Source organism: Giraffa tippelskirchi, chromosome 12 (genome assembly GCF_054371585.1).
Source record: "Giraffa tippelskirchi isolate mGirTip1 chromosome 12, T2T-mGirTip1v1.2.pri, whole genome shotgun sequence".
Lineage (NCBI taxonomy): Eukaryota > Metazoa > Chordata > Mammalia > Artiodactyla > Giraffidae > Giraffa > Giraffa tippelskirchi.
In genome coordinates, this window is record NC_137286.1 from 11483987 (window position 1) to 11508457 (window position 24471).

A 24471-nucleotide genomic window follows, 5' to 3' on the forward strand; every position below is an offset into this window, starting at 1 on the left:
CAAGCTTGTGAAACTTGTTCCTTTCTGGAAGCCTCAGTTTCCTCTTCTGGAAAATGAGACTATTAACATATCTCTAATGTTTCAGCTATGACAGTCTATGAATTTTACTTATATGCACAGAGGTCTTTGAGATAAATATATATATACTTATAACTGACTCATGTTATTGTATGGCAGAAACCAACACTAATTTGTAAAGCAATTATCCTCCAATTAAAAATAAAATAAAAAAAAAAAACAGATTATTAACTCAAAAAAAAAGTCACAGAGTAACGCAACTCGTTGGTAGCCTTGCAGAGCTGCCCCTCTCTACAAGCATGTTTCTGTTGCAAAATTGGCTGTGGGCAATATATAAAGGCTAAGAGCAGAGAGTCATAAACTGTATATCCAGTGCCAAAAGTTTTGACCTAAACATCAACTAAAATTAAGTCTTGCTGCATAATTAAAGGACATCTGCCTTATTTCAGGCCTAATCAATAAGAGGTCTTGCACAGAGGAGCTCATTACTTGTTCCAAACAAAAGTATGTTCCTTAAACAGCAAGGTCTTTGGTTTCTATTTAATTACTATCTTAAACCACCCTGTACAATCTTATGATTATCCTGGCGCGTCTTTGCTTCCAAGGTAAAACACTCAGTGTTCAGTAAATAATAATGCAAAAATGAAAAACTAGTTTGAAAATGCCTTATAAGCTGAGCCATCTGTTTCCAAATCTAAGCAAGTTTTGCTTATGGTGGTGTCATATAATTACCTCTCCAGAAGCTTCAGCTTTTTATTTAATTTAAACAATGCTGTTATCCGCCCTTTTTCCATCTGATCACTTTTGGTGAGACAATTAGATGCCAAAAGCTTTTTTTAACTTCAAGATACATATGTATATGTTTTTCCAAAGACATGTGAGAGGATTCCTATGATAGGATTGTTTAAATAGGTAATAATAAAGACTAACTTTTCAACTAAGCCTTAAGACGAAAAGATATGGTGAGATAAAGATAATTTATGAAATTGCCAAAGAACGGATCTCAAAAAGACTTAACTGAAGAGAAAATGGATGATTTTCATATTTTTAATGACACACAGGGTCAGAAATTCTTATTTTTATTCTTTAAAAAAAAACCAACTCAGCACAGTTGAGGCCTGAGTGATGCTCAAAACAAAGTACAGAGAGGGAGACTTCCCTGGTGGTCCAGTGGTTAAGAATTTGCCTTCCAATGCAGGGGATGAGGGTTCGATCCATGGTCAGGGAAATAAGATCCCACACGTTGTGGGGCAATTTAGACGGAGCGCCTCCGCTAAAGAGCCTGTGCGCTCTAAAGCCCGTGCTCCACAATGAACAGCCCATCCGCTGCAATGAAGACCCAGCACAGCCCAAAACAAAGCAAAAAACAAAGTAGAGGGACTCTGCGATGTGTCTGCTGTCCCTTTTATCTCATCAGTTTTAAAAGAGAAAATACACTTGGACGAACATCTGCCATTTGCATTCCTAATATTAAGGGTTTTCTCTCTTCTCCTCCTCTCCCACCCCTTACTGGTTCTCTTTCTAGCAGATTATCTTTTTAATAAATTTATTTATTTATTTTATTTTTTTTGGCTGTATGCATGGGCTTTCTCTAGTTGCAGCGAGCGGGGGCTACTCTTCATTGTGACGTGCAGGCTTCTCGTTGTGGTGGCTCCTCATGCTGCATTAGCCCCGGCTCTAGAATGCACGGGCTTCAGGAGTTGCGGCACACAGGCTGAGCTACCCCGCCACACGTGGGATCTTCCCAGACCAGAGATCAAACCCATGTCCCCTTCATTGGCAGGTGGTTTCTTAACCACTAGATCACCAGGGAAGTCCCTTAGAACACATTCTTGAACGTCTCCTTACTTGAAATTTTCCTTCTGAGGGTATCGGTACCATTCTGAAAAGTTTATTTTAAAACCATTCTTAGATGAAAAACCAGACATTGTATAGCATGATACATAGGTGGTAGTTAACCAGGTTTGTTTTGGACAAATAGGCAGGTACTCAGAATCTCCACAATTTTCCCAAAAAGCATAGCATCAAGTGTGTAGATAACACTCGGTCTGTAGTAGCTTTGCCAGCATCCCTTCAACCCCAAAGATACTTCATGATAAACTAATCTATCAAAATATCAAAGGATAGTTACACTCTTCCAAGCTGAATATGATCCTCTAAAGAATGGAAATCCTCCTTTCTCTGAGAGACAGAAATGCATGTGAGAGTTGCAAAGAATCAGAAATGGCTAAGGGGATGAGTGAATGATGGCTTAAATGTATAACTTTTTAAAATGTAAATGAAATGTTTTTCCTAGAGCAGATATACATGAAAGTAATATTTCTATGTGTAAAAACACATACAAATATAAGTGCTATGCATCGTTCTATTCATACTGGCTCTCGGGGGAAAAAGTGCACACTTGGGTAACAGGATGCTTCTTACCAGACCGTAAATTAACAGGATTAAAAGTCATCTGCCAATTTGAAAATCGAAAGAATTGCCATGTCAGGGACCAAAACACTTGAGCATCTGGGGTGAAACCCTTCGAGGTTTCCAATCATAATCACGTCACTCCGGTCCAGTTAGAGCCACCTCACTCTTTACCTTGTCCACCTGTGACACACACTTGCACACGTCCCTTCGACGTCAGAAGTACCCACCTGGCGTCTGTTCGGGTGTCCCACCGAGAGCTGGAGCAGACTGCTCATGCCTGGTCAACCTCACAGCTTAAAAATCAACAACAACTCTATTTAAATAAGCATTAAAAACAACTTGAGCCTAGAAAACATACTCAGCGCTAACTGCATCGGATAGCAGGAGCAAGTTTTGCTTTCTTAATTGTAATTAACATCACAGACAAGAGGTTTATGTACCAAAAGTTTTGTGGTTTTCTTTGAATCTAAAGAACATCCTTCAATGTGATTTCAATTCTTATCCTTCAAAATTGTCATATGAATCAATGAACAAGAAATATCAATAAATAAACTTTAGGTCCCAAACTGATTAGTTAAATAAAAGAACTGGGAAATTCATATAGAAATTGTAATTTATTTAATTTTAGTACTGTTTTCTAGAATCTGATGCAGTTTCACCTGGTCCTGATACTGCTAGAGGTTATTCTTAAATGGCCATCTCTTATTATCTTTGCTCCCTGAAAAGCTGAGTTGTTGATTGCCTAAAGGGCTTTCAATGACTCTTCCAAAGTTCAAAATACCACATTTCCATAGCTTGTCATAAAATAGAGAAAATGCAATAAACAAAATAAAATCATATTTATGATTAAAAATGGTTATGTCACATAAAGCTGTCTTCTAAGAAATGCCAATGAAAAAGCAAACATTTCAGCTTCTGACAGGATAAAAAAATATGTTTTATGGTACTATAAATAAATTGTTCACGACAGTTATTTAAAAACTAAATCAATTCATAAATGTTACAAGTTAGCACTATATTTAATGTACTCATTCACTAATAAGATGACAGTTACGATTTTTAATTATTTGTCATTTGTGAGCCATTGCTAATCGTTACAGTTCATCTAGTTATCTGATAATTTTGTGTCTTCTTTAAAAGTGCTATATAAAGAAAGACCTTTGGAAAACAATAATATACGGTCTTTCTTTTTTTTTAGATGGCAATGGTGTTTGTCTTTATAAATTATCTGGTGAAGTTGGGCAGAAATTCAACTTCTCCTCAGCCTGATTTTTTCTTTTTTTGAAAACACCATTATTATTGGTTTTTTGGGAGTCTGCTGGTTGCCTTTGTCATGCATTCCAAATTTCTACTCTCCCCTTAGTTGCCATAGGTCTTGTCAAAGCTTCATCCAGGAAGCTCTTAGGTTACGACACTAGTGGTGGAAACCTTCATATTCTAGGACTCTAACAAATGCTTCTTCTGCATTTCATGCCATGCATCAGTGGATTTGCTGCTGTCTACATCTCAAAACAATCCACTGCTGGGTCAGGGCTTTGCTTCACCAGCAGCTGGAAAAGCCATCCAGAGCACTGATAGACCTGGGGGACCCTCTAGGGAACGTGAAGGTCAGTGCAACTGAAGGAGCTCAGTTTTGCTAAGTGACATTCAACACGACAGGTGAGCCTCAGAAAGACATCAAACAGATTTAAAGGGAGGATGGAAGAAGATACTCAACGGATTTTGGAGGTTAGGGTCTCGGGGAGGGAGAGCGCCCTCTTGGATTCTGCGGGTCCTTTCACGCTGTCTCGGAGGGAACGCACGCTTTTCTGGCGGTTCCTTGCAAAACGAGCCCTCTTGATCTTCCACAACGCGGCATCACTGAGGTTAGCAACATTGGTCCTCACAGCAGTGATAGCTTTGCAAAAGGAATTGGAGGTGATCATTTTCCTTAACTAGCTAAGTTATATGCAACTAGTCTGAAACAATCCATCTGTGTTTATTTTCAATATTAAAAATCATTGCCATGGATACACTTCTCACTCATCTGTCTCCCTCTATGATAAGATTCATATTTAAAAAAATGTAACTATTACCTGTTTCAACTACCACTTATCATTTTTCTGTTTAAACTGTAAGGTTAAATTATCTAATTTTGTTATCACTGGATAAATACTCGAGTGACCAAAGTCTTCCCTCCATCTATTTAGAGCTGCAGGTAACTAATTACTGAGCAAGGAAGTGTAAATTTACCAAGTGCAAATAAATCTCACAAAGTTGCTCACAAACATAAATAGGATGATTGAATAATATTTAAGGAACACAGAGTCACAACTGGTTCTCATTGGCAACTCAAATAAATGAGAATTTTGACATTGAAATGCCAGAAAACAGTTAACCTGCAGACTACCACAGTAGATACTCAATAAACATTTTATGAACTGAGTACATGCAGTCAAGGTAGCTTCCACAACGGGTAATGAAACTTCATGCAGAGAATCCGGCTTGTCGAGCAGGCACAGGAATAGGAACTGACTTTTAAAGCAAGTGCTTTGTTCTGCTTACTTGTAGGAAAAGGGAATTCTTTGTTACAATCCAAATGTAGCTGAGCTTCCAAAGAAAGGGTTTCAAATCTGTTGACAAAGAACTCCCAGCTCAAAGCAGGAATATCTTGCTTGAGAAAATGCAAGAGTAAAAGCTTGCTCAATATTGTGGGTCGATCTTTAACCACAGTATCAAACTGGAAGTCAAGACAAAGACACAGACCCTGGAGGAAAGGTTAAAAAAAAAGTCAGATATACACACACTAAGCAAAGTAAATAAGGCAGCCTCCTCAATACATACTTATAACGGAGAATGATTCAGTTGAAATCTTCTTGGATTGGATTTTTCGTAGGAGAAAAGGGAGAGAAGTTTTCCCTAATCATTGACTATCTCTTGAATTTTGACTCAGAAATCTGAACTACATGTATATTACTGATTTTGCTGATACATTGTATAATAACCACTTACTCCAAATACTCAATACTATGAGCGACTTTCACTGTCTACTATCTATGTGTATTCTAAAATGTAGTTTTGGAAGTATGATTCTCTTAATAGACACTACAGGCATTAAAAAATACATTGGTTTGAGGGTATATGGATTAAGTGGTTATTATACAATGTATCAGAAAAAATCAATAATATACATGTAGCTCAAATTTCTGAGTCAAAATTCAAGGAATATTCAATGACTAGGAGAAACTCCTCTCCCACACTTTTTTTTCCTACCAAAAAGAAGATGCACTTCCACTTAATAGTCATGTGATTCTGAAAAAGTTACTTAACCTTTCTAACTCTCAACTGCTCTACCTGTAAATTTGGAACACACAAGAGGTTACTGTGAGGATTAAATGACGTAATGCATGATGGAACAGTTTTAATACATTGCCCTGGAAATATAATACATGTTTCACAAATTTTGGTTCTTCCTGTTATCATTACTTTTAATAATAACAATATGCCAATGTGGAAAAACAGCAGAACAGGACTTTGGAGGGTCTAAACTTGGTTCTCCCCTGAATTCACTCTGTGTTCTTTGAAAAGTCACATTATCTCCCTGAGACTTCATTTCTTCAAGTATAAAATAAAGGTGACAAATAGGATAAACAATTCTCTCCAGGTCTCATATTTCATATCTCTCTGAAGTTAATTTGTGGCATTTTGTTTCAGCATCATATTTACCTTCTCTTATTTTGCTCTGATCTATATTATCATTCATCTGATTTCTCTTAGCATCTAGCTTTAATGATAAGGACTTCCCACCCTCTGGCTTCCCTGGTAGCTCACGTGGTAATGAGTCTCCCTGCAATGCAGGAGACCTGGGTTTAATCCCTGGACCAGGAAGAGCCCTGGAGAAGGAAATGGCAACCCACTCCAGTAGTCTTGTCTGGAAAATCCCATGGACAGAGGACCCTAGCAATCTGCAGTTCATGGGGTTGCAAAAAGTCAGACATGACTGAGCGACTAACGCTTTCACTTTTCACTTCTTCCCACCCTGGAGTCAGTTGAATGGTAGAAAATAAACCAGCTTAGTTTAAAAGTCTGCCACATACAAAAAATTATACAACACTGCATCTGGCAGAAATGATAGCAGCATGGGGACAAAAATTGAAAAGAAAGAATCAACAAACAAAACAAGAGATCTGTTAATATGTTGTGGTTCTGGGATAGTGTTCCCAATTTAAAAATTTCCAGTGCTGAAATTAGAAGCTGAGATTAGTAAAGACTTCCTTAGATACATGGTCTTTGAGAATTCGGAGAAGGACATGCAGGAATACAGCACTGAAACTTTTAATAGTACAGAATGTGGAAAAATACAGAGTGCACAGATTGATAGCACACAAAATGCGAAATGTTAAGTTGCAAAGAAAGCCTCATGACAATCAAGAAGTCTACGGTTATGACCCAAGACAGTGACCTCAGGTTCATTCCCTGGATTCAATGGCCATAATAATAACTAGCCTATCAGTTATCCCAGTGGTTTATAAGAATCAAAGGGAACAATGCAGGATATCACTTAAGAAAGGATAATGTGCTATACAAGGATGGAATAAAGTTGCTATTATGAAGTTGTATTGATATTATATTAAGAAGTAAAGCTGTCACCAATGAGTAAATATCTCTCAAAGTCCTTCTCCGAGCAGAAAAAAAAATTTCTCGTGTTATCATCAGCAGCAGAATTTTGTGTGTGTTATGTGACAAATGACTCAGTGAGTTGGTACAGTAGAGCAGAGTGCCATTTGCAGAGCAGACAATGTACATCACAGGGCAGGAACATCACCTGGAGTGCTGGCCTCTTTATGGTGTCAAGCAGGAGACCGGCCCTGGTAGCCACAGCTGGGTTGACGTCCTCCACAGCCGTCAGGAAGCAGCAGAAGGCGTGTGCCAGGGAGTATTTCAGTAGGTGGTTTTTGGTCACTGAGTGAATATCCAGAAATCTACAAATTACAGCCACTTTTTCCACTGCAATGTCAAAGGCACACAACAACAAAATATGACATTCATTTAGACAGCCTGAGAAACGAACCCAGAGGAAGAAGTTAGTTCTGGGTGCCCTCACACTGATCTTAAACACCAAGAGGAAATTTCAGTGCCACCCTTCTCAAGTGTTCCGTTTTATCCGTGTGGCAGAGAGCATTTCTACTCAGCGCAGTAGTTTTCTGCCAGGCAGCCTTGATTTAGTTCTGGGTGTTTTTTTCTTTAACAGTCTCTACTTTTGTTTAACTTCCAATCATATTTCAAACTCTTCAAAATGCCTCCATGTTCATTTCTTTGTCCATTCTACAGAGATTCTGCAGGCATATTCTACAGAGGCGCTGCAGACCACACAGGCAGGTGGGACGTGCCTGCCAGGGCTAGCTCTAGGTTCTTGGTATGTCATGAAGTGATATGACAACCACTCTTCCTGGGGCTACAGAAGCCACATATTTCTTCCATGAAATAGATGCACCCTTATGTGATAGAGTTCTAATTATTCTGCAAATCTATGTTGAATTATTCCAGCCACTCTTTAAACATAGCTTTATAAAAGTTATAGTAGCTAGTAAAGCAATATAGTTCCATGCAAAGACATTTCAGGTTTTTATTTAAGCTGTTCCAGCAGCCTAGAGAGAATATTCCTTCTATTCTTTTCCACTTATTGACACTCTATCATCCTTAAAGAGTTTGCTGCTGAAATTCTACTGTTCTGTAAAGTCACTCTGACTTTCTAGAATGTCCTTTCCATCCCATGAACACCTGCAAAATTACAACTCATTTACCTATAGCATTCGTGTGTTCATATATAGCTATATAACATATTTCCTGTTGTGATCTTGAGTTATATTTGTACCTTTATAATTTCTTAACCACTTACATGTTAATATTTGGTCACATCAATTAAATTAGGAGCCTCTTAAGAGCAGGAATCTGTTCATATACTATTTTTGTTACTCCCATAGTACCTAGTACGTATAGTACTTATTCAATAAATTCACAAATTCATTTAGTTTATATATATATAAAACTAAGAGATCATTCTGCTTTTGTTATATAAAATATACCTATAAATATTTTATATATAAAAAGCAGAGACATTACTTTGTGGACAAAGGTCCACATAGCCAATGCTATGGTTTTTCCATTAGTCATGTACAGATGTGAGAGTTGGACCATAAAGAAGTCTGAGCACCGAAGAATTGATGCTTTCAAACTGTGGTGCCGAAGAAAACTCTTGAGAGTCCCTTGTACTGCAAGGAGAACAAACCAGTCAATCCTAAAGGAAATCAGTCTTGAATATTCATTGGAAAGACTGATGCTGAAGCTGAAGCTCCAATACTTTGGCCACCTGATGCAAAGAGTCAACTCATTAGAAAAGACTCTAATGCTGGGAAAGCTTGAAGGCAGGAGGAGAAGGGGATGACAGAGGATGAGATGGTTGGATGGCATCACCGATTCAACGGACATGAGTTTGAGCAAACTCCAGGAAAGAGTGAAGGATAGGGAAGCCTGGCGTGCTGCAATCCATGGGGTTGCAAAGAGTCAGACATGACTGAGCGACTGAAGAGCAACAACAAAAGAGATCATTCTAAGTACTTGGGGGAGATGGAAGTAAATGGAAAAATGAACTGTTTCAGACTGAATGTTTGTGTCCCTTCCAAAAATTGATATGTTAGAGCCTTAATTTCCAATGTAATGGCATTTGGAGGTGGGAACTTGGGAGGTAATTAGGTTTAGATGACATAATGAGGGTAGGCTCCCTATTATGGGATTGGTGAACTTATAAAAAGAAGGGAGACCAAAGTTCTCTCTCTCTCCACCATGTAAAGATACAGCAAGAAGGCGGTCATCTACAAGACAGGAACAGAGCCCTCACAAAGGACCCCAATAAGCTGGAGCCTTGATCTTGAACTTCCCAGCCTCCAGAATGATGAGAAATAAATTTCTGTTGTTTAAGCCACCCAGTCTATGGTATTCTGTTATGGTTTCTCAAGTAGACTTATTATGCGAATGATTCTCAGATCTTGACTTCAAAGTCAAGTCAACTAAAAGAGATTACACAAGTACAATTATAACTGAAATGTAATATAAAAAGCTGGAACTGCCATTAACAAGGTAGAAATAAAATGCTAAGGGAGATTAGGGAATAAAGAAATGACCTTCCACTGAATGAATAGAGAAAGTGAAACTCAATGGAGGCATTTGAAGACTCATGAAATGGAGGTGGCACTTGAATGGGACCTTGAATGGAAGAAAGATTCATTAGAAAAGACCCTGATGCTGGGAAAGATTGAAGGCAGGAAGAAAAGGGGACGACAGAGAATGAGATGGTTGGATGGCATCAGCGACATGATAGACACAAGTTTGAGCAAGCTCCAGGAATTGGTGATGCACAGAGAAGCCTGGCATGCTGCAGTCCATCGGGTCACAAAGAGTCAGACACGACTGAGCGACTGAAATGAACTGAACTTGAATGGAAGCAGACTTCAGACAGAGAGCACAGAATGGTCAACACACGGATGAAGAAAAGCAAAAAGCAACGGAGAAATAGCAATGGTATATGTAGAAAGAAAAGCAAGAAATAAGGCTGCAAACACTTGCAGTTAGACCATAGGAATGTTATTTGAATGTTAGTTTAAGGACCCTGAACTTTATTCTCTAGGCATCTAAAGACCTATTAAAATTTTTTGGAGTAAAAAAGCAACATAATCAGATATTTATCTGCTTTATTTTATTCAAATGTCTATAAAATGTTGTCAATACCATGTAGTCTTTTGCTAAAAAGTTTGACTCTAATTTCATACAACATCATGTGTTGTCACATAAATAAACCAACCCTGGGATTCATGGGGAATTAAAAGCAAGAACTCCTTGAGGTGATCAGATATTAGAGAATTAAACTCAAGGTATAGCAATTAACTCACCTGATGGAACTTCCATTTCTCTGTAAAATTTCTGAGACACTAAAATATACCAAACCATTCTGATCAGGCACACTGTGGTGTGCCAACCCTGCTTGCTGCCCCTTGAGAGTGGGAGTACCAGCAGATTAGAGTGACAGTGAGGCCAGCAGATATAAGACTAAGACACATCCATGTTCATTCCATACCATGTTCCTCTAGGAACCTGCCATTCTAAGCACTAGGAATTACAAGCATCACTGCAGACTTGGTCCCTGATGTTTCAATGGCAAGAGTATAACAGCAGAGCTTCTCAAACTTCATTGAATTACCTGAAGAGAACTTGTTAGAAATACAGATTTCTGGCCTCACCTCCTAAAATTCTGATGCAGTAGGTCTAGGATGGGGCCCAGTAATCTGCATTTTAAGCAAACATTTCCAGGTATTCCATTGCAAGTAACCTATTAGGCTGACTACCATTCACACCAGGTCCCCTTTGAGAGTAAACAAGGGTACAATTAATAAGCACTTCTGGACAACAGGCTTACACTGGGACTATCTTAGACAAACCTAGACAGGGTCAACCTACCTAAGGACCATTCTGAAAAATTCTATTATCAAGGAAGCTCAATTAAGTAGAGCCAACAAAGAACACTAGCAAGCAGGATAACACCTTCTAAAAAGAAGGGAGGAAAAGGAAGGGCCAGAAAGAAATATCATGACTGGACATCTGGTTTACCTTGTGAACCAGAGAGAATTGTTAAGCTAATACAGAGGTACCTGCTTCAAACCTCATCTTCCAGTCTTTGCTGTTGAAATTGCCATTTATGATTGTCCAAAAGATGTCAGCACCATGAGGAAGTGACAAAGCATGAAGAAGGAGAGGAACTGCCAATGAAGACAGCTGGGAGAATTCAGATTTGACGACTCTCCACAGGCTGGGGAATCAAGAAAAAGCAAAGTGGTTACAGTTACAACAAACTTTCTAGAAATAAATCTTATTATCTTAATTTATGGGAAGTGTCGTTAACAGATGGCTGGTAGGGATGCTCATTCACAAGACTATAATCCTCTGATATACTGTTTCTATGCTCTTTCTCTGTTAATTCTTTTTAAATGTTTGGCTGCATTCTATAGCATGTAGGATCTTAGTTCTCCGACTAGGGATCGAACCCTCAACCCCCGCATTGGAAGGTGGAGCCTTAATCACTGAACTGCCGGGGAAGCCTTTTCCTATGTTAATTTTTTTAAAGAAATTACTTTTATATAAGAACACAGAAAAATGCTACCGGTTAACATTGCATTTTAACATAAAGTTTTAAACTGTATATTATAAATCCAGGTACATAAATGGATAATGACTGTTAAATAATAACTGATATTAGTTATGTTAAGATGAGGTGATAACTGATTTTTTAAAATGCTCTTATAGTGAACATCTGGAGAATTTTATTGGTTTTGTTTGCCTAGCATCCTTTCATTCTTATTCTAGCAGACAACTCTTTTCCTATTAAGAACAGCCTCTGCACTAATTGGCAGGGTTGTTAATCAAGTTCCCCCATCTTCTTTATCCTAAGAGTGAACACAAAGCCCAGACTGATCAGAATACTTCAATGTAATGAACAGAGTGATTAGTCCAGGGGTGGGAATGCTAGCATCCTTTTCCAGGCTTTGGTATGTATTCTGAAATCTCAAGAATGAAGTGAGATGTGGCTCTAGAGCTGCTGGCCACCCTGTCCCACCTCACAGGGGCAGCCTGCTGAGAAGTCTACACAGAGGGAAGGAAGCTAGGCAATGGGGAGGGAGCGAGAAAGGGGTGGGGGAAAAGAGAGAGAAAACAAACAGAAAGGGAGAGGTATCCCCGGTAACATCTTAGGAATACTTGCCATTCCTAAAATCAGACCAATACTGCTCAAAAATGCACCTTAGCGAGTTAAAGCTAAGTCCTTATCAATATATGCCAGAATAATTCTGAATGTATATTTTTAGTAATAATATTTTCAAAATTTTTATTCAATTATCTAAAGTATGGCTTTTGTTTGTTTTCACTTTGGTTTACTTTGTTTTGTTTCCTATTTGGCTCAGTTAATATCAGAATTAAAATGGCATTTTACTTCCAAGGGGACTTCCCTGGTAGCTCAGAGGTTAAAGCATTTGCCTCCAATGCGGGAGACCTGGGTTCGATCCCTGGGTCGGGAAGATCCCCTGGAGAAGGAAATGGCAAACCACTCCAGTACTCTTGCCTGGAGAATCCCATGGATGGAGGAGCCTGGTAGGCTACAGTCCACGGGGTCACAAAGAGTCGGACACAACTGAGCGGCTTCCCTTTACTTCCAAGGAAGATTATAATTTTTTTTTCTTTTAAGATACTCAGTTTGTGGCCATTTCTTAGGGCAGCCTAGGAAACTAGTATATTTCCCCCTCCATCTTAGCTGAAGCCTGACATCTTGCTGGTAACACAATTTCCCCTTAACCTCTCTATGAGTCTTCACCCTAGTCTTCACTAGCTCTACACAATCCTTGCTTCCCACGTCTTCCTCCAGGCCTTCTCTTACCAACCTCTTTCTTTTGAAACCCATGCCATCTACTTACAGGGCCCTGTCCCCTCTCCCTTCCTTGCTGAATGTGGTCCCTGCTAGTCTTCTTCCTCATCCAAGTCTCTGCCAACGTCTCTAGTGAATCCAGCCATGGTCCCACAGGTCCATCTCTTCCTCAGTCACAGCGGCCTTTATCTTATTCTATTAGATGAGCCACTGACCTCCCCTCTGGAAGGCTGAGAACCCTCAGTTACCACCTCTGATCCTGAATTAGGCTATTTTTCCCTCTTTTCTATACTCTTCCCCCAAACATCAAACCTCTTTTGGCTTCACTTGCCTCCAGTTTTAGACGGGATCCCAGAGTCAACCATTTTGTCCCTCTGGAATTCCTCATCCCTCTGACCTTCCACCATAATCAAAGCAGTAATCCCCACTCCTGAATAAACCCATTGCCTACTTTTATCCACTTCCAGGCTCAGAGTACTGGTGAAAAACAACCCACAAATTCCTAACATGCCTGGCCCATCACAGTTAGGTGCCAGCTAACCTCAGCAAGGCCCTGAGGCTAGTGCTTCTTCAATGATTTCTTGCTGATGCCTTACTGCTTCCCTCATGTAACCTGTTCCATACTTTTTTCCATGTTCTTCAAGCTCCCAACTCAATCTCTATCCCCCTCCCTCTCAGAGGAAGACATCAGCATATACTATTCTTAAGGTTCCAGTTACTTGTTATGATCCCCTTGACATTTTTTCTTTTCCTACAAATGCATCTCCTTTCAAAGGAAAAGGCATCCCTTCTCTTTCCCCTCACCCTTGTTCTTGATCACATGTGCCTGCCTTCCAGGACTTGACTCCACCAACTACTCCCTTTCCTATACTTCTTTCTATGAACCATAAATGTTTCAAACTTCTTTATTCAAAAAACACTTGACATCCACTTCTTTTCCCCTCTAAGTATCTGATCGTTCCCTCCTCTTCGAACAAACTTTTCAGAAGGAAGTTCTGTGTTATATGTTAACATTCCCAAAGCCTTTGCAAGCTCTTTGCGTACCCTCAAATGTGGATGGTTCCCCGTGATCTCTTTTCTTCATGTGCTGTGCTGTGCTTCGTCACTCAGTCGTGTCTGACTCTTTGTGACCCCACGGACTGTAATCCACCAGGCTCCTCTCTCCATGGGATTCTCCAGGCAAGAATACTGGAGTGGGTTGCCATGCCCTCCTCCAGAGGATCATCCCAAAGCAGGGATCGAACCCAGGTCTCCTGCATTGCAGGTGGATTCTTTACTGTCTGAGCCACCAGGGAAGCCCAAGAATAGCCTGTGCCTTCTCCAGGGGATCTTCCTGACCCAGAAGTCAAACCAGGGTCTCCTGCATTACAGGTGGATTCTTTACGAGCTGAGCTACCAGGGACGCCCCTTTTCTTCATACTCATGCTATGAAAGTACAACTCTGACCCTGTTCATTGTTTCAAAATCCTCCACAGATCTCCAAATACCATTAAGTAAGTAGTAGTAGTAGTGTAGTCACTCAGTCGTGTCCGACTCTTTGCAACCCAATGGACTGTAGCCTGCCAGGCTCCTCAGTCCATGGAGATTCTCCAGGCAAGAATACTGGAGCGGGTTGTCATTCCCTTCTTCCCAACTCAGGGATTGAACCCAGTCTCCCACATTACAGGCAGATTCTTTACCATTTGAGCCATTGTGACATGTCTATATTATTATAATTAGATCAACAAACAAACATTGGGCTTCTCTGGTGGATCAGTGGTAAAGAATCTACCTAGCAATGCAGGAGACACAATGCAGGAAGATCCCCTGGAGCAGGAAATGGCAACCCACTTGAGTATTCTTGCCTGGGAAATCCCATAGACAAAGAAGCCTGGCAGGCTACAGTCCATGGGGTCGCAAAAGAGTCAGATATGACTTTAAACAACAACAAAGCCTCTATCTTCAAAGGCCTTTCACTCTTGCATCCCAACCTCCAGCCTCGCCTTCCATTCTAAGTCATTTAAGTCGTGTCTGACTCTGTGCGACCCTCTGGACTGTAGCCCTTCAGGTTCCTCTGCCTATGAGATTCTCCAGGCAGAAATACTGGAGTGGGCTGCCGTTTCCCTCTCCAGGGGATCTTCTCGATCCAGGGATCCAACCTGCATCTCCTGCAGTGGCAGGTGAATTCTTTACCACTGAGCCACCTGGGAAGCCAAGTTAACCTGAACCAAACTTTTGTTTTTTAATTATTTCATTTGCTTACATATAAATGAGAATAATTTTTTTTTACTTATTTCCAAGAACACTGTAACAGTTATTTTAAGGTTGTCAAGAAGAAAATCATTAGTAAATCTAGGACAATATTTTATTATTTTTCTCAAAATGTTTCAGCAATCTCTAAAAAATAACTTTTCAGGCAATATATGGAGAGATTTAGATGCTTATTAGCAGTTCTACTTCAAGTAAGATGTTGAGTCTTACTCAGTTGTACTTGGTATCTATTAACTTAAACTAATTGACATTTTTCTAGCATACACTATATTCTTAAGTCATCTAACAATTAAAAGGCATAAAATAATACTTATTTTGTCTTTTCTACTTGTACAGTATCTAGCAAATTACTATTCCTCATATTGATATATTTAAAAAATTAAACTATATAAAAGAAATGAAAGTAGTTCCTATAGGCAAATTAGTCTGTCCTGACTACGGAAATAAACCAATGAGTTGATAAGTCTTATTCTAACAATGATTTTCACAGATGAAATCTAAAATAGAAACAGACAAAAACACTATTAGGAAGACATACCTTGCTATCAGCATATGATCCTGAATATAGGCTAAAAATTGAGGATGATCTTTTCTAGCAATGTACAAACACTCTCCATGTAGACAGAGGATCTTCAGGCAATTGAGCATGTTAAAAAGAATGTCTGGCTCTTCAAATTTAGCCATTTCCTATGCAAAGAATCACATGTTTACTGAGTTATCACAAATGGCAATACTACCAAATAAAATATCCAAACATCTCAAAAAATATACCTGGAAAATGGTGTATATTAGTCTCAACGTTACTGGAAGCTGCTGGTAGCAAAATTTTCTTTCAGTATCATTCTTTATTGCTAAGAAGAAATAATTACACACATTAGCACAACTCTTTTCCCCATCGTTCATGAATTATCAAGACCATAAAATGAAGAGGAGTAAATATAGAAATAGAATATACTAAAAAGTATTCATGTAATGTGTTTCTTTGCTCTCCAAGTAAGCATATATACTCTCCATAATGCAAGTGCAGGAAATCTAGATTTAGGATCCTCAGCTTCCAACTTCCACTGTGTATTCAGATATCTTTCATTCCCCGAAGCAACCCCAGCCCAGCCCAATGCTCCTGTGGGCCTTCCTATTTGAAAGGGAGATAGTATAGTATGAAAGTGTTACTCGTTCAGTCATGTCTGATTCTTTGACCCTTTATGACCCCATGGACTGTAGCCCGCCAGGCTCCTCTGTCCATGGAATTTCCTAGGCAAGAATACTGGAGTGGATTGCCATTTTCTTCTCCAGGGTACCTTCCCAACCCAGGGACCAAACCCAGGTCTCCTGCATTGGAGGCAGATTCTTTACCATCTGAGGTACTGGGGAATGCAGGTATTAAAGAGAAATGTGGGCTTCCCTGGTAGCTCAGATGGTAAAGAATCTGCTTGCAATGCAGGAAGGGTTTGATTCCTGGGTCAGGAAGATCCCCTGGAGAAGGGAATGGCTACCCATTCCAGTATTCTTCCTGGAGAATTTCATGGACAGAGGACCTGATGGGCTACAGTCCTTGGGGTCAGAAAGAGTCAGACATGACTGAGCAACCAACAGTTTCACTTTCTTTTTCACTTTCAAAGAGACATATGCAAGTTGCATTAACACTTAAGGATTTACCCCAGGATTCACATGTACCATTTTCACACATGCACAGGACTTATTCTTGCAAAAAAGGGGGATACTTTTAAAGACTTGAGCATATTTAAGTCAGAACTATTCATGGTTTTATCTTCTTGTGAAGATCTCTAAAAAGACCTTTGCCTCTATAGTAGGGAGTGGGGGGTAGCTTGAGGAAGGTATATTGTAAATGAGGCATGCCAGAGAAAAGAATTCACAAGTTAATTCTCAAATGTAGAAACTAGTGTAAACTGTTTTCAAATCACTATTACGAGTTTTGGCAATTCCTAGGATCAGAGACACTGGGAGTCAAACCATCTTTGTCTAGCATAAAATTTTTTTTTAATATTTTTAATGGAGGACATATCTGACTACTGCAAGAAATAGGTGCCAGGCCACAAAATAGGAAACAGGAAATATTCTAGAAAGAGGAGGAAACCACTGAACATATATCAATAGAGTGTCCCTCTAATCTCTGACAGAAGAGCTCAAGAACCCCGCCTGAAGACCCACAAAGCAGAAGCAGGACCAGGGTGCTCAGCAGCAGAGAAGGCTGGTCTTAGAAAACAATTCCTCTTCCCTGAGGAGACAAGTTATAACTGTGTCCTGCAAACAGCAGAGACTAAGACAGGAAAAATAGACCAGAAACTGTGACCAGAGCCTGAAGTAGTGTTTGGGGGAGATGAACAGAGCAAATGTTTATATAAGTGGAGCTTACAAACAATTAAGCACAAGGGAAGTGTAATTTATAAAAATTTACTGCTTAATTTTAACCATTGTTCAAATGGCAGTTAATTGATGTGTGTGGTTAAAAATAATCTATTTACGCAGAAAGAGTATGGGTTATTAGATCATAAGTGAAATCTATCAACCTGCCTGACTTCAGACTGTACTACAAAGCTACAGTATCAAGACAGTACTGGCACAAAGACAGAAATATAGATCAATGGAACAAAACAGAAAGCCCAGAGATAAATCCACATACCTATGGACACCTTATCTTTGACAAAGGAGGCAAAAATATACAATGAAAAAAAGACAATATCTTTAGCAAGTGATGCTGGGGAAACTGGTCAATCATCTGTAAAAGAATGAAACTAGAACACTTTCTAACACCATACACAAAAATAAACTCAAAATGGATTAAAGATCTAAATGTAAGACCAAAAACTATAAAACTGTTAAGAGGAAAACATAGGCAGAATACTCTGACATAAATCACAGCAAGATCCTCTATGACTTACCTCCCAGAGTAATGGAAATAAAAACAAAAATAAATAAATGGAACCTAATTAAACTTAAAAGCTTTTGTACAACAAAGGAAACTATAAGCAAGGTGAAAAGGCAGTCTTCAGAATGGGAGAAAATAATAGCAAATGAAGCAACTAACAAAGAATTAATCTCCAAAATATATAAGCAGCTCCTGCAGCTCAATTCCAGAAAAATAAATGACCCAATCCAAAAATGGGCCAAAGAGCTAAACAGACATTTCTCCAAACAAGACATACAGATGGCTAACAAACACATGAAAAGATGTTCAACATCACTCATTATCAGAGAAAAGCAAATCAAAACCACAATGAGGAACCATCTCATGCCGGTCAGAATGGCTGCCATCACAAAGTCTACAAACAATAAATGCTGGAGAGGATATGTAGAAAAGGGAACCTTCTTACACTGTTGGTGGGAATGCAAACTAGTACAGCCACTATGGAGAACAGTGTGGAGATTCCTTTAAAAACTGGAAATAGAAATAGAACTGCCATACTACCCAGGAATCCCACCGCTGGGCATACACAATGAGGAAACCAGAATTGAAAGAGACATGTGTACCCCAAAGTTCATCACAGCACTGTTTACAACAGTTAGGACATGGAAGCAACCTAGATGTCCATCGGCGGACAAATGGATAAGGAAGTTGTGGTACATATACACAATAGACTATTATTACTCAGCTATTAAAAAAAAAAGAACATATTTGAGTCAGTTCTAATGAGGTGGATGAAACTGGAGCCTATTATACAGAATGAAATAAGTCAGAAAGAGAAACAGCCAATACAGTATATTAATGCACATATATGGAATTTAGAAAGATGGTAATGACGACCTTATAGGCAACACAGCAAAAGAGATACAGATGTAAAGAACAGACTTTTAGCCTATGTGGAAGAAGGCAAGGGTGGGATGTATGAGAGAATAGCACTGAAACATGAATATTACCATATGTAAAATAGATGACCAGTACAAGTTTGATACTTGAAGCACAGCACTCAAAGCTGGTACTCTGGAACACCCAGAGGGATGGGGTGGGGAGGGTGGTGGGAGGGGGGTTCAGGATGGGGGACACGTGGATACCCATGGCTGATTCATGTCGATGTATGGCAAAAACCACCACAATATTGTAAAGTAATTACCCTCCAATTAAAATAAATAAATAAATATTTTAAAAAAGACTAAATACACCATGTGGCTTTCAGAGAAAAAAATAATAAGTGAAATCCATGCTTTCCTTCGGCATTAATTCCTGATATAAACATGGCCTTGGGCCATGAAATTTAGAAAGATGGTAATGATGACCCTATAGGCAACACAGCAAAAGAGATACAGATGTAAAGAACAGACTTTTAGCCTATGTGGAAGAAGGCAAGGGTGGTAAGCTTTGGCAAATAATTAGTAAATCTAAGTAAACCCAGAGATGCAGGTTCTAGTCTCATCCCTGCCATTAACTAGTTGCACAATACTTGGGTTACCAATTTCCAATCTTCCACCCCAGGTATACCCAGGGTCAAGGGTGAGCAGGTGGAGCTTATTTCACTGTGTTTGTGTTTCAACTCCTCAGATGACTCTGATGCTCCATTACATTTTGGAATCATGTTAAGCATAAAGTATAAATCAGGAGTGAACAACACGAGCTACATGACCACGAGCAAGATGCTTAACCATCCTGGATGTACTTTCCTCATCCACAAAGTGAGAAGGCTGGCCTAGATGGGCAGGTTTCAAATTTCTTTCCACGAAATTCTTTGTTGAAAGAGAATCTTACTTAGAGCTCCAACACAGGAAATAGCACAAGACAGAGCACCCTGGTTGAAGCAGCGTGGGGAGCCTGGGTCTTCTCATCCTTTGCCCACACCTTCTCACCAACTGCCACCCCAATTAAGGACAGTCAAAAGAACACACAGAGATTTACAACCTCTAGTACACGTTGAGAACCAATGAAGTAGGTGATCTCAGGTGTTCCCTCATCTAAGTGTCGATGGTTCTAAATAGCGTAAGTCAACATTTTGTTTGTGTGTGTGTGTGCCAGTCATGTCTGACTCTTTGCAACCCCATAAACTGTAGCCTGCCAGGCTCCTCTGTTCATGGGATTCTCCAAGCAAGAATACTGGGGTGGGTTACCATTTCATCCTCCAGGGGATTTTCCCGACTCAGGGATCAAGCTCACATCTCCTGCATTGGCAGGCGGATTCTCTACCACTTGAGCCACCCGGAAGTCAATATATTCACCCTCAACTAACTATTTATACAATTCATGCTGAAGCAGTGAGTTCCAGCCAAGCAGTTTGTACTAACAATGTAGTTACCCTGGTCTGATCAGATGCCCCATGAGCTGAAAAGGAGCCCCACAAAACAGTCATTTAATAATGTTTGCTCTTCACTGAAGGGGTGATGGAAAGCTCGTGCTTCCCAAACTTTGGTTCTGGTGAGTGGGTCCCCCAGGGGCCAGCTATACCTACAGTTCAGGATTGTGGAAGCAGGAAGATACAAACTCAGAGAGTGCCACGGTGCAGATCCAGAAACCAGGCTTTGCCAGAGGCACATGAGGTCACACCCTAAATTCCTGAAACCCCTTCAGAGTTTGAAGAGCTGGAGATGATTTCAAGGGGGCCTGTTCCTGCCATCTTGCTGCTCCCAGTTAGCCTACACAGAGCCTTTAAGCAAACTAGAATGAGGGCATCCCTCTTCCCAGCTCTGAGCAGAGCCAACCAAGTAGACTTAGAGTATGACTTGTACAGCTGCTCACGATCAGCCCATCCAAGGTCCCAGCAAAAGCCCGGGGACGCAGCTTTGGCCACCTCCATCCAAAAGCACTGTGCTTTGGCCAAATGACTTGAGTAGCTCTCAAGAGCGCTGGCACCCTCCAGTTGGTTGTTGTTGTTCAGTCGCTCAGTTGTGTCTGACTCTTTGTGACCCCATGGACTGTAGCAAGCCAGGCTTCCCTGTCCTTCACTATCTCCCAGAGTTTGGCCCTTCAATCTTAGTTCACAGCTACTTCTCCGTAGAGAACATGATTCACTGAACACGATTCAGTGTGGAGATGCTGCCTTCACTGACAGGGTGGGTTTCTGTCGCCCACAAGCTCCTATTGCCAGAAACATGCTCAGTGACTTCTGCTCTACTAGAAGCACGCCCTGGATCTGTTCACTTCATAATCTTGAGAGAAATGGTTCATGTGCACCAGTATGAACTTGCCCAAGTCCAGAGTAGTCTAAGCAACCCAGGTCCTGAATGTTAGTGCAGACTGGGTGGGATGTGCCCATCACTCCCAGTAAGCCACAGTCCACCTACCAGCATGTTCCATGGGCTCGGTGTGGTTGCCAGGGTTCTCCTCATGGTTGTTCACTGGATTCTCCTCCTCCTCACCTTCAGGGCCTATAATAAACTCTGGTCTGGAAGAAAGGAGGCTATCCTCAAGACTGTCTGTGGGCTCCTGAAACAAACATGACAAGCAGCCAGATGAGCAGCGCTTTGGGGATGTGAAGTCCCTCTTAGTTCAACAAAGATAGGCGAGCACCTGCTAGTCCCAGGCCCTGTGCTGAACCCCGGGGGAGCAAAGCCACCTGCCTCCATAATGGTTATTGGCATAATGGTTAAAGGACATTTAGATCAACTGTTTCCTGAAACATTTTCCTTAGCTTAAGATAAATATGGAAAAAAAATCTTAAAAACATTATTAAACTTCCTAGGCTCACTTTCTCACCTCTGCTTTAATTCCTGTGATTGTGTCAATCACCAAGTGATTCCAACCAATGCCCATTTTGTTCAGTAATAATACTTAATTAGCAGAGAATAATAAGGGGTTCATCTCAATATGTATGTGTGTACTCAGACATGTCTGACTCTCTGCAACCCCATGGACTGTAGCCTGCCAGGCTCCTCTCTCTGTCCATGGGATTTCCCAGGCAAGAATACTGGAGTGGGTTGCCATTTCCTTCTCCAGGAGATCTTCTCAATTCAGGGGTTGAACCTGCATTTCTTGTGTCTCCTGCATTGACAGAAGAATTCTTTACCACTGCACCACCTGGGAAGCCCTCACATCAATATATTTGGATACAAATATTGGTGGCTGGGGGAAGTCAAATTTTTTGGAGCAAGACATTTCTATAACATGCGAGTTAAAGAGAGCTAGGTATGGCAACCCGAGTGTTCATCAACAGATGAACAGATAGCCAAAATGTAGTAAATATATACAATAGAATATTATTCACTCTTATAAAGGAAGGAAATTCTGACACATGATACAATATGAATGGACCTTGAGGACATTATGCCAGGCTTCCCAGGTGGCACTAGTGGTAAAGAATCCACCTGCCAATGCAGGAGACACAAGAGACGCGGGTTTGATCTGTAGGTTGGGAAGATCCCCTGAAGTAGGAAATGCCAACCCACTCCAGTATTCTTGCCTGGGAAATCCCATGGATAGAGGAGCCTGGCGGGATACAGTCCATGGGATCACAGAAAGTCGGATGCAACCAAGCACTTGAGCATGAAGACATTACGCTAGGTGAAATAAGCTGGTCATAAAAGGATAAATATTGTATGATTCCACTTATATGAGGTATCTATAGGAGTCAAGGTCATAGAAACAGAAAGTAAAGTGGTATTCTCCAGAGTTAAGGGGAGGGAGGAATGAGCATTATTGTTTGGTGGGTATAGAGTTTCCATTTTGCAAGATGAAAATATTCTAAAGATTGGTTGTACAACAATGTGTATATATAACATCACATCTGTATATCTATATAGAGATATATAACAAGCTGAAAAATGAGTGGAAGAGATTCGAAAAGAAAGAGAGAGAGAGTACATGCTAGGTATGGCTACTATTTAAAATATCCATCTCTAGTTATCCTCCTATTCCAGTTTTATTCTTTCTTTGAAGTTCCACCTTCAAATATCCTCTTTTAAAATCATCCTGTTTTAGGGGAAAGGTTGGGGGGAGTTTGGGGTTAATATATACATGCTACTATATATAAAATAGATAATCAATAAGGACATACTGTATAGCACAAGGAACTCTACTCAATATTCTACAGCAACCTGTATGGGAAAAGAATCTGAAAAAGAATGGTTATATGTATATGCATAATTTAATCACTTTGCTGTACACTTGAAACTAAACAATGTTGTAAATCAACTACACTCCAATATAAAATACAACTTAAAACTTTTTAAAAATGAATAAATTTTTAAAATATTCTCTTTATTTAACACTCTAACCAGTAATTTGAAGAATTACTTGACTGCCAGCTCAAAGCAAGGAGGTAAAGATTGATGGGATACACAAAAGGATACTGATGGGATCAAAAGAAGAAAAAAATCAGAGCTGAAATGGTGTCTGGGAGGGTTCTGGAGAATATCTTTGCCAGCTTCAGTTTTGATGAGACTGGCCCTGTTCCTAGGTCACCCATGAACAAGATGTTAAGTCAAATTACAAACTGAGTTCCATAAAATTCGATATGGTGCATATTGACTCTTCTCCATACACCCAGTAACTCACCTATAATTCTCTGTAAATGGCAATATCATCAGTTCCCAGACCACAAAACATGGATCTGTCCTCAATTTTTCCATCTCTAAACGCTAACTAGGGACTTCCCTGGCAGTCCAGTGGTCAAGACTCTTCACTTTCACTGCAGTGTGCACAGGTTCAATTTCTAGTCAGGGAACTAAATCCTACATGCTGCACAACACAGCCAAAACAAAAAAACCCAAACCACTAACTAAACACCAAGTGCTGTCAATTCTCTTTTCTAAAAATCCATCATCCCCACGACTTCTGTTCATCACCACCATCACTACCTCAGTTCAGGCCCCCCTGTTCCTTCCCCTGAGTGACCAATTAACCTTCTGACTAGATTCTTATTCCGGGCATCCAAATCCTCTTATCTCTCTCCTTCACTGGCAGAATTTCTCAGATTCATCAAATTATATCAGCACCCTGGTTAAAACTCTTCAGGATTCCCCTATTGTCACTGAGATAAAATCCATACTTCTTAGTCTAGCAGACAGAGCCCTTAATAAATGTGATTATAAAATGGACCCTACCTTTCTCTCCTTTGCTATCTTTCTCTCTATTCTACCAACAACGATCTACACACAGTTTCCTGAGTAAATCACCATCCTCTTTCCTCTGTATCATTTAAGCAGAGAGCTTCCTACATCTCAAAGTCCTTCTTTCCTATCACCTTCATTTCATTAACTCCACTCTTCCTTCATAGAGGCGCTCAGAAGCCATCTCCTCTGGGAAGTCCTTGCCCACCTCTAACACACGTCTAACCTGGACTTGTCCCTTTTCTGTTCTCTCATAGCTACCTCATTGATCTCTCTCTCATTAAGCTCATCACTCTGTCTTATGGTTTTTCATTTACTTAAACATCTTCCTGACTAGGTGTTAAGTTAAATGATAT

General features: G+C 40.1%; 1 protein-coding gene across 2 annotated transcripts in view; it reads right to left on the reverse strand.

Moving 5' to 3' along the window:
• Window positions 1-24471, reverse strand: part of UNC79 (unc-79 subunit of NALCN channel complex) — a 269126-nt gene that overhangs the window by 95359 nt on the left and 149296 nt on the right. Inside the window, exons 20-27 of one of the 2 annotated variants that reach the window (XM_081548126.1) lie at window positions 21353-21494; window positions 15899-15978; window positions 15666-15814; window positions 11115-11272; window positions 7238-7419; window positions 4978-5179; window positions 4151-4330; window positions 2661-2726 (exon numbers count right to left, since the gene is read on the reverse strand). In XM_081548126.1, coding sequence (XP_081404252.1) covers window positions 2661-2726; window positions 4151-4330; window positions 4978-5179; window positions 7238-7419; window positions 11115-11272; window positions 15666-15814; window positions 15899-15978; window positions 21353-21494 — 1159 coding nt within the window. The remainder of the gene's footprint in view (window positions 1-2660; window positions 2727-4150; window positions 4331-4977; window positions 5180-7237; window positions 7420-11114; window positions 11273-15665; window positions 15815-15898; window positions 15979-21352; window positions 21495-24471) is intronic. The other variant, XM_081548125.1, reaches the window with a different exon arrangement.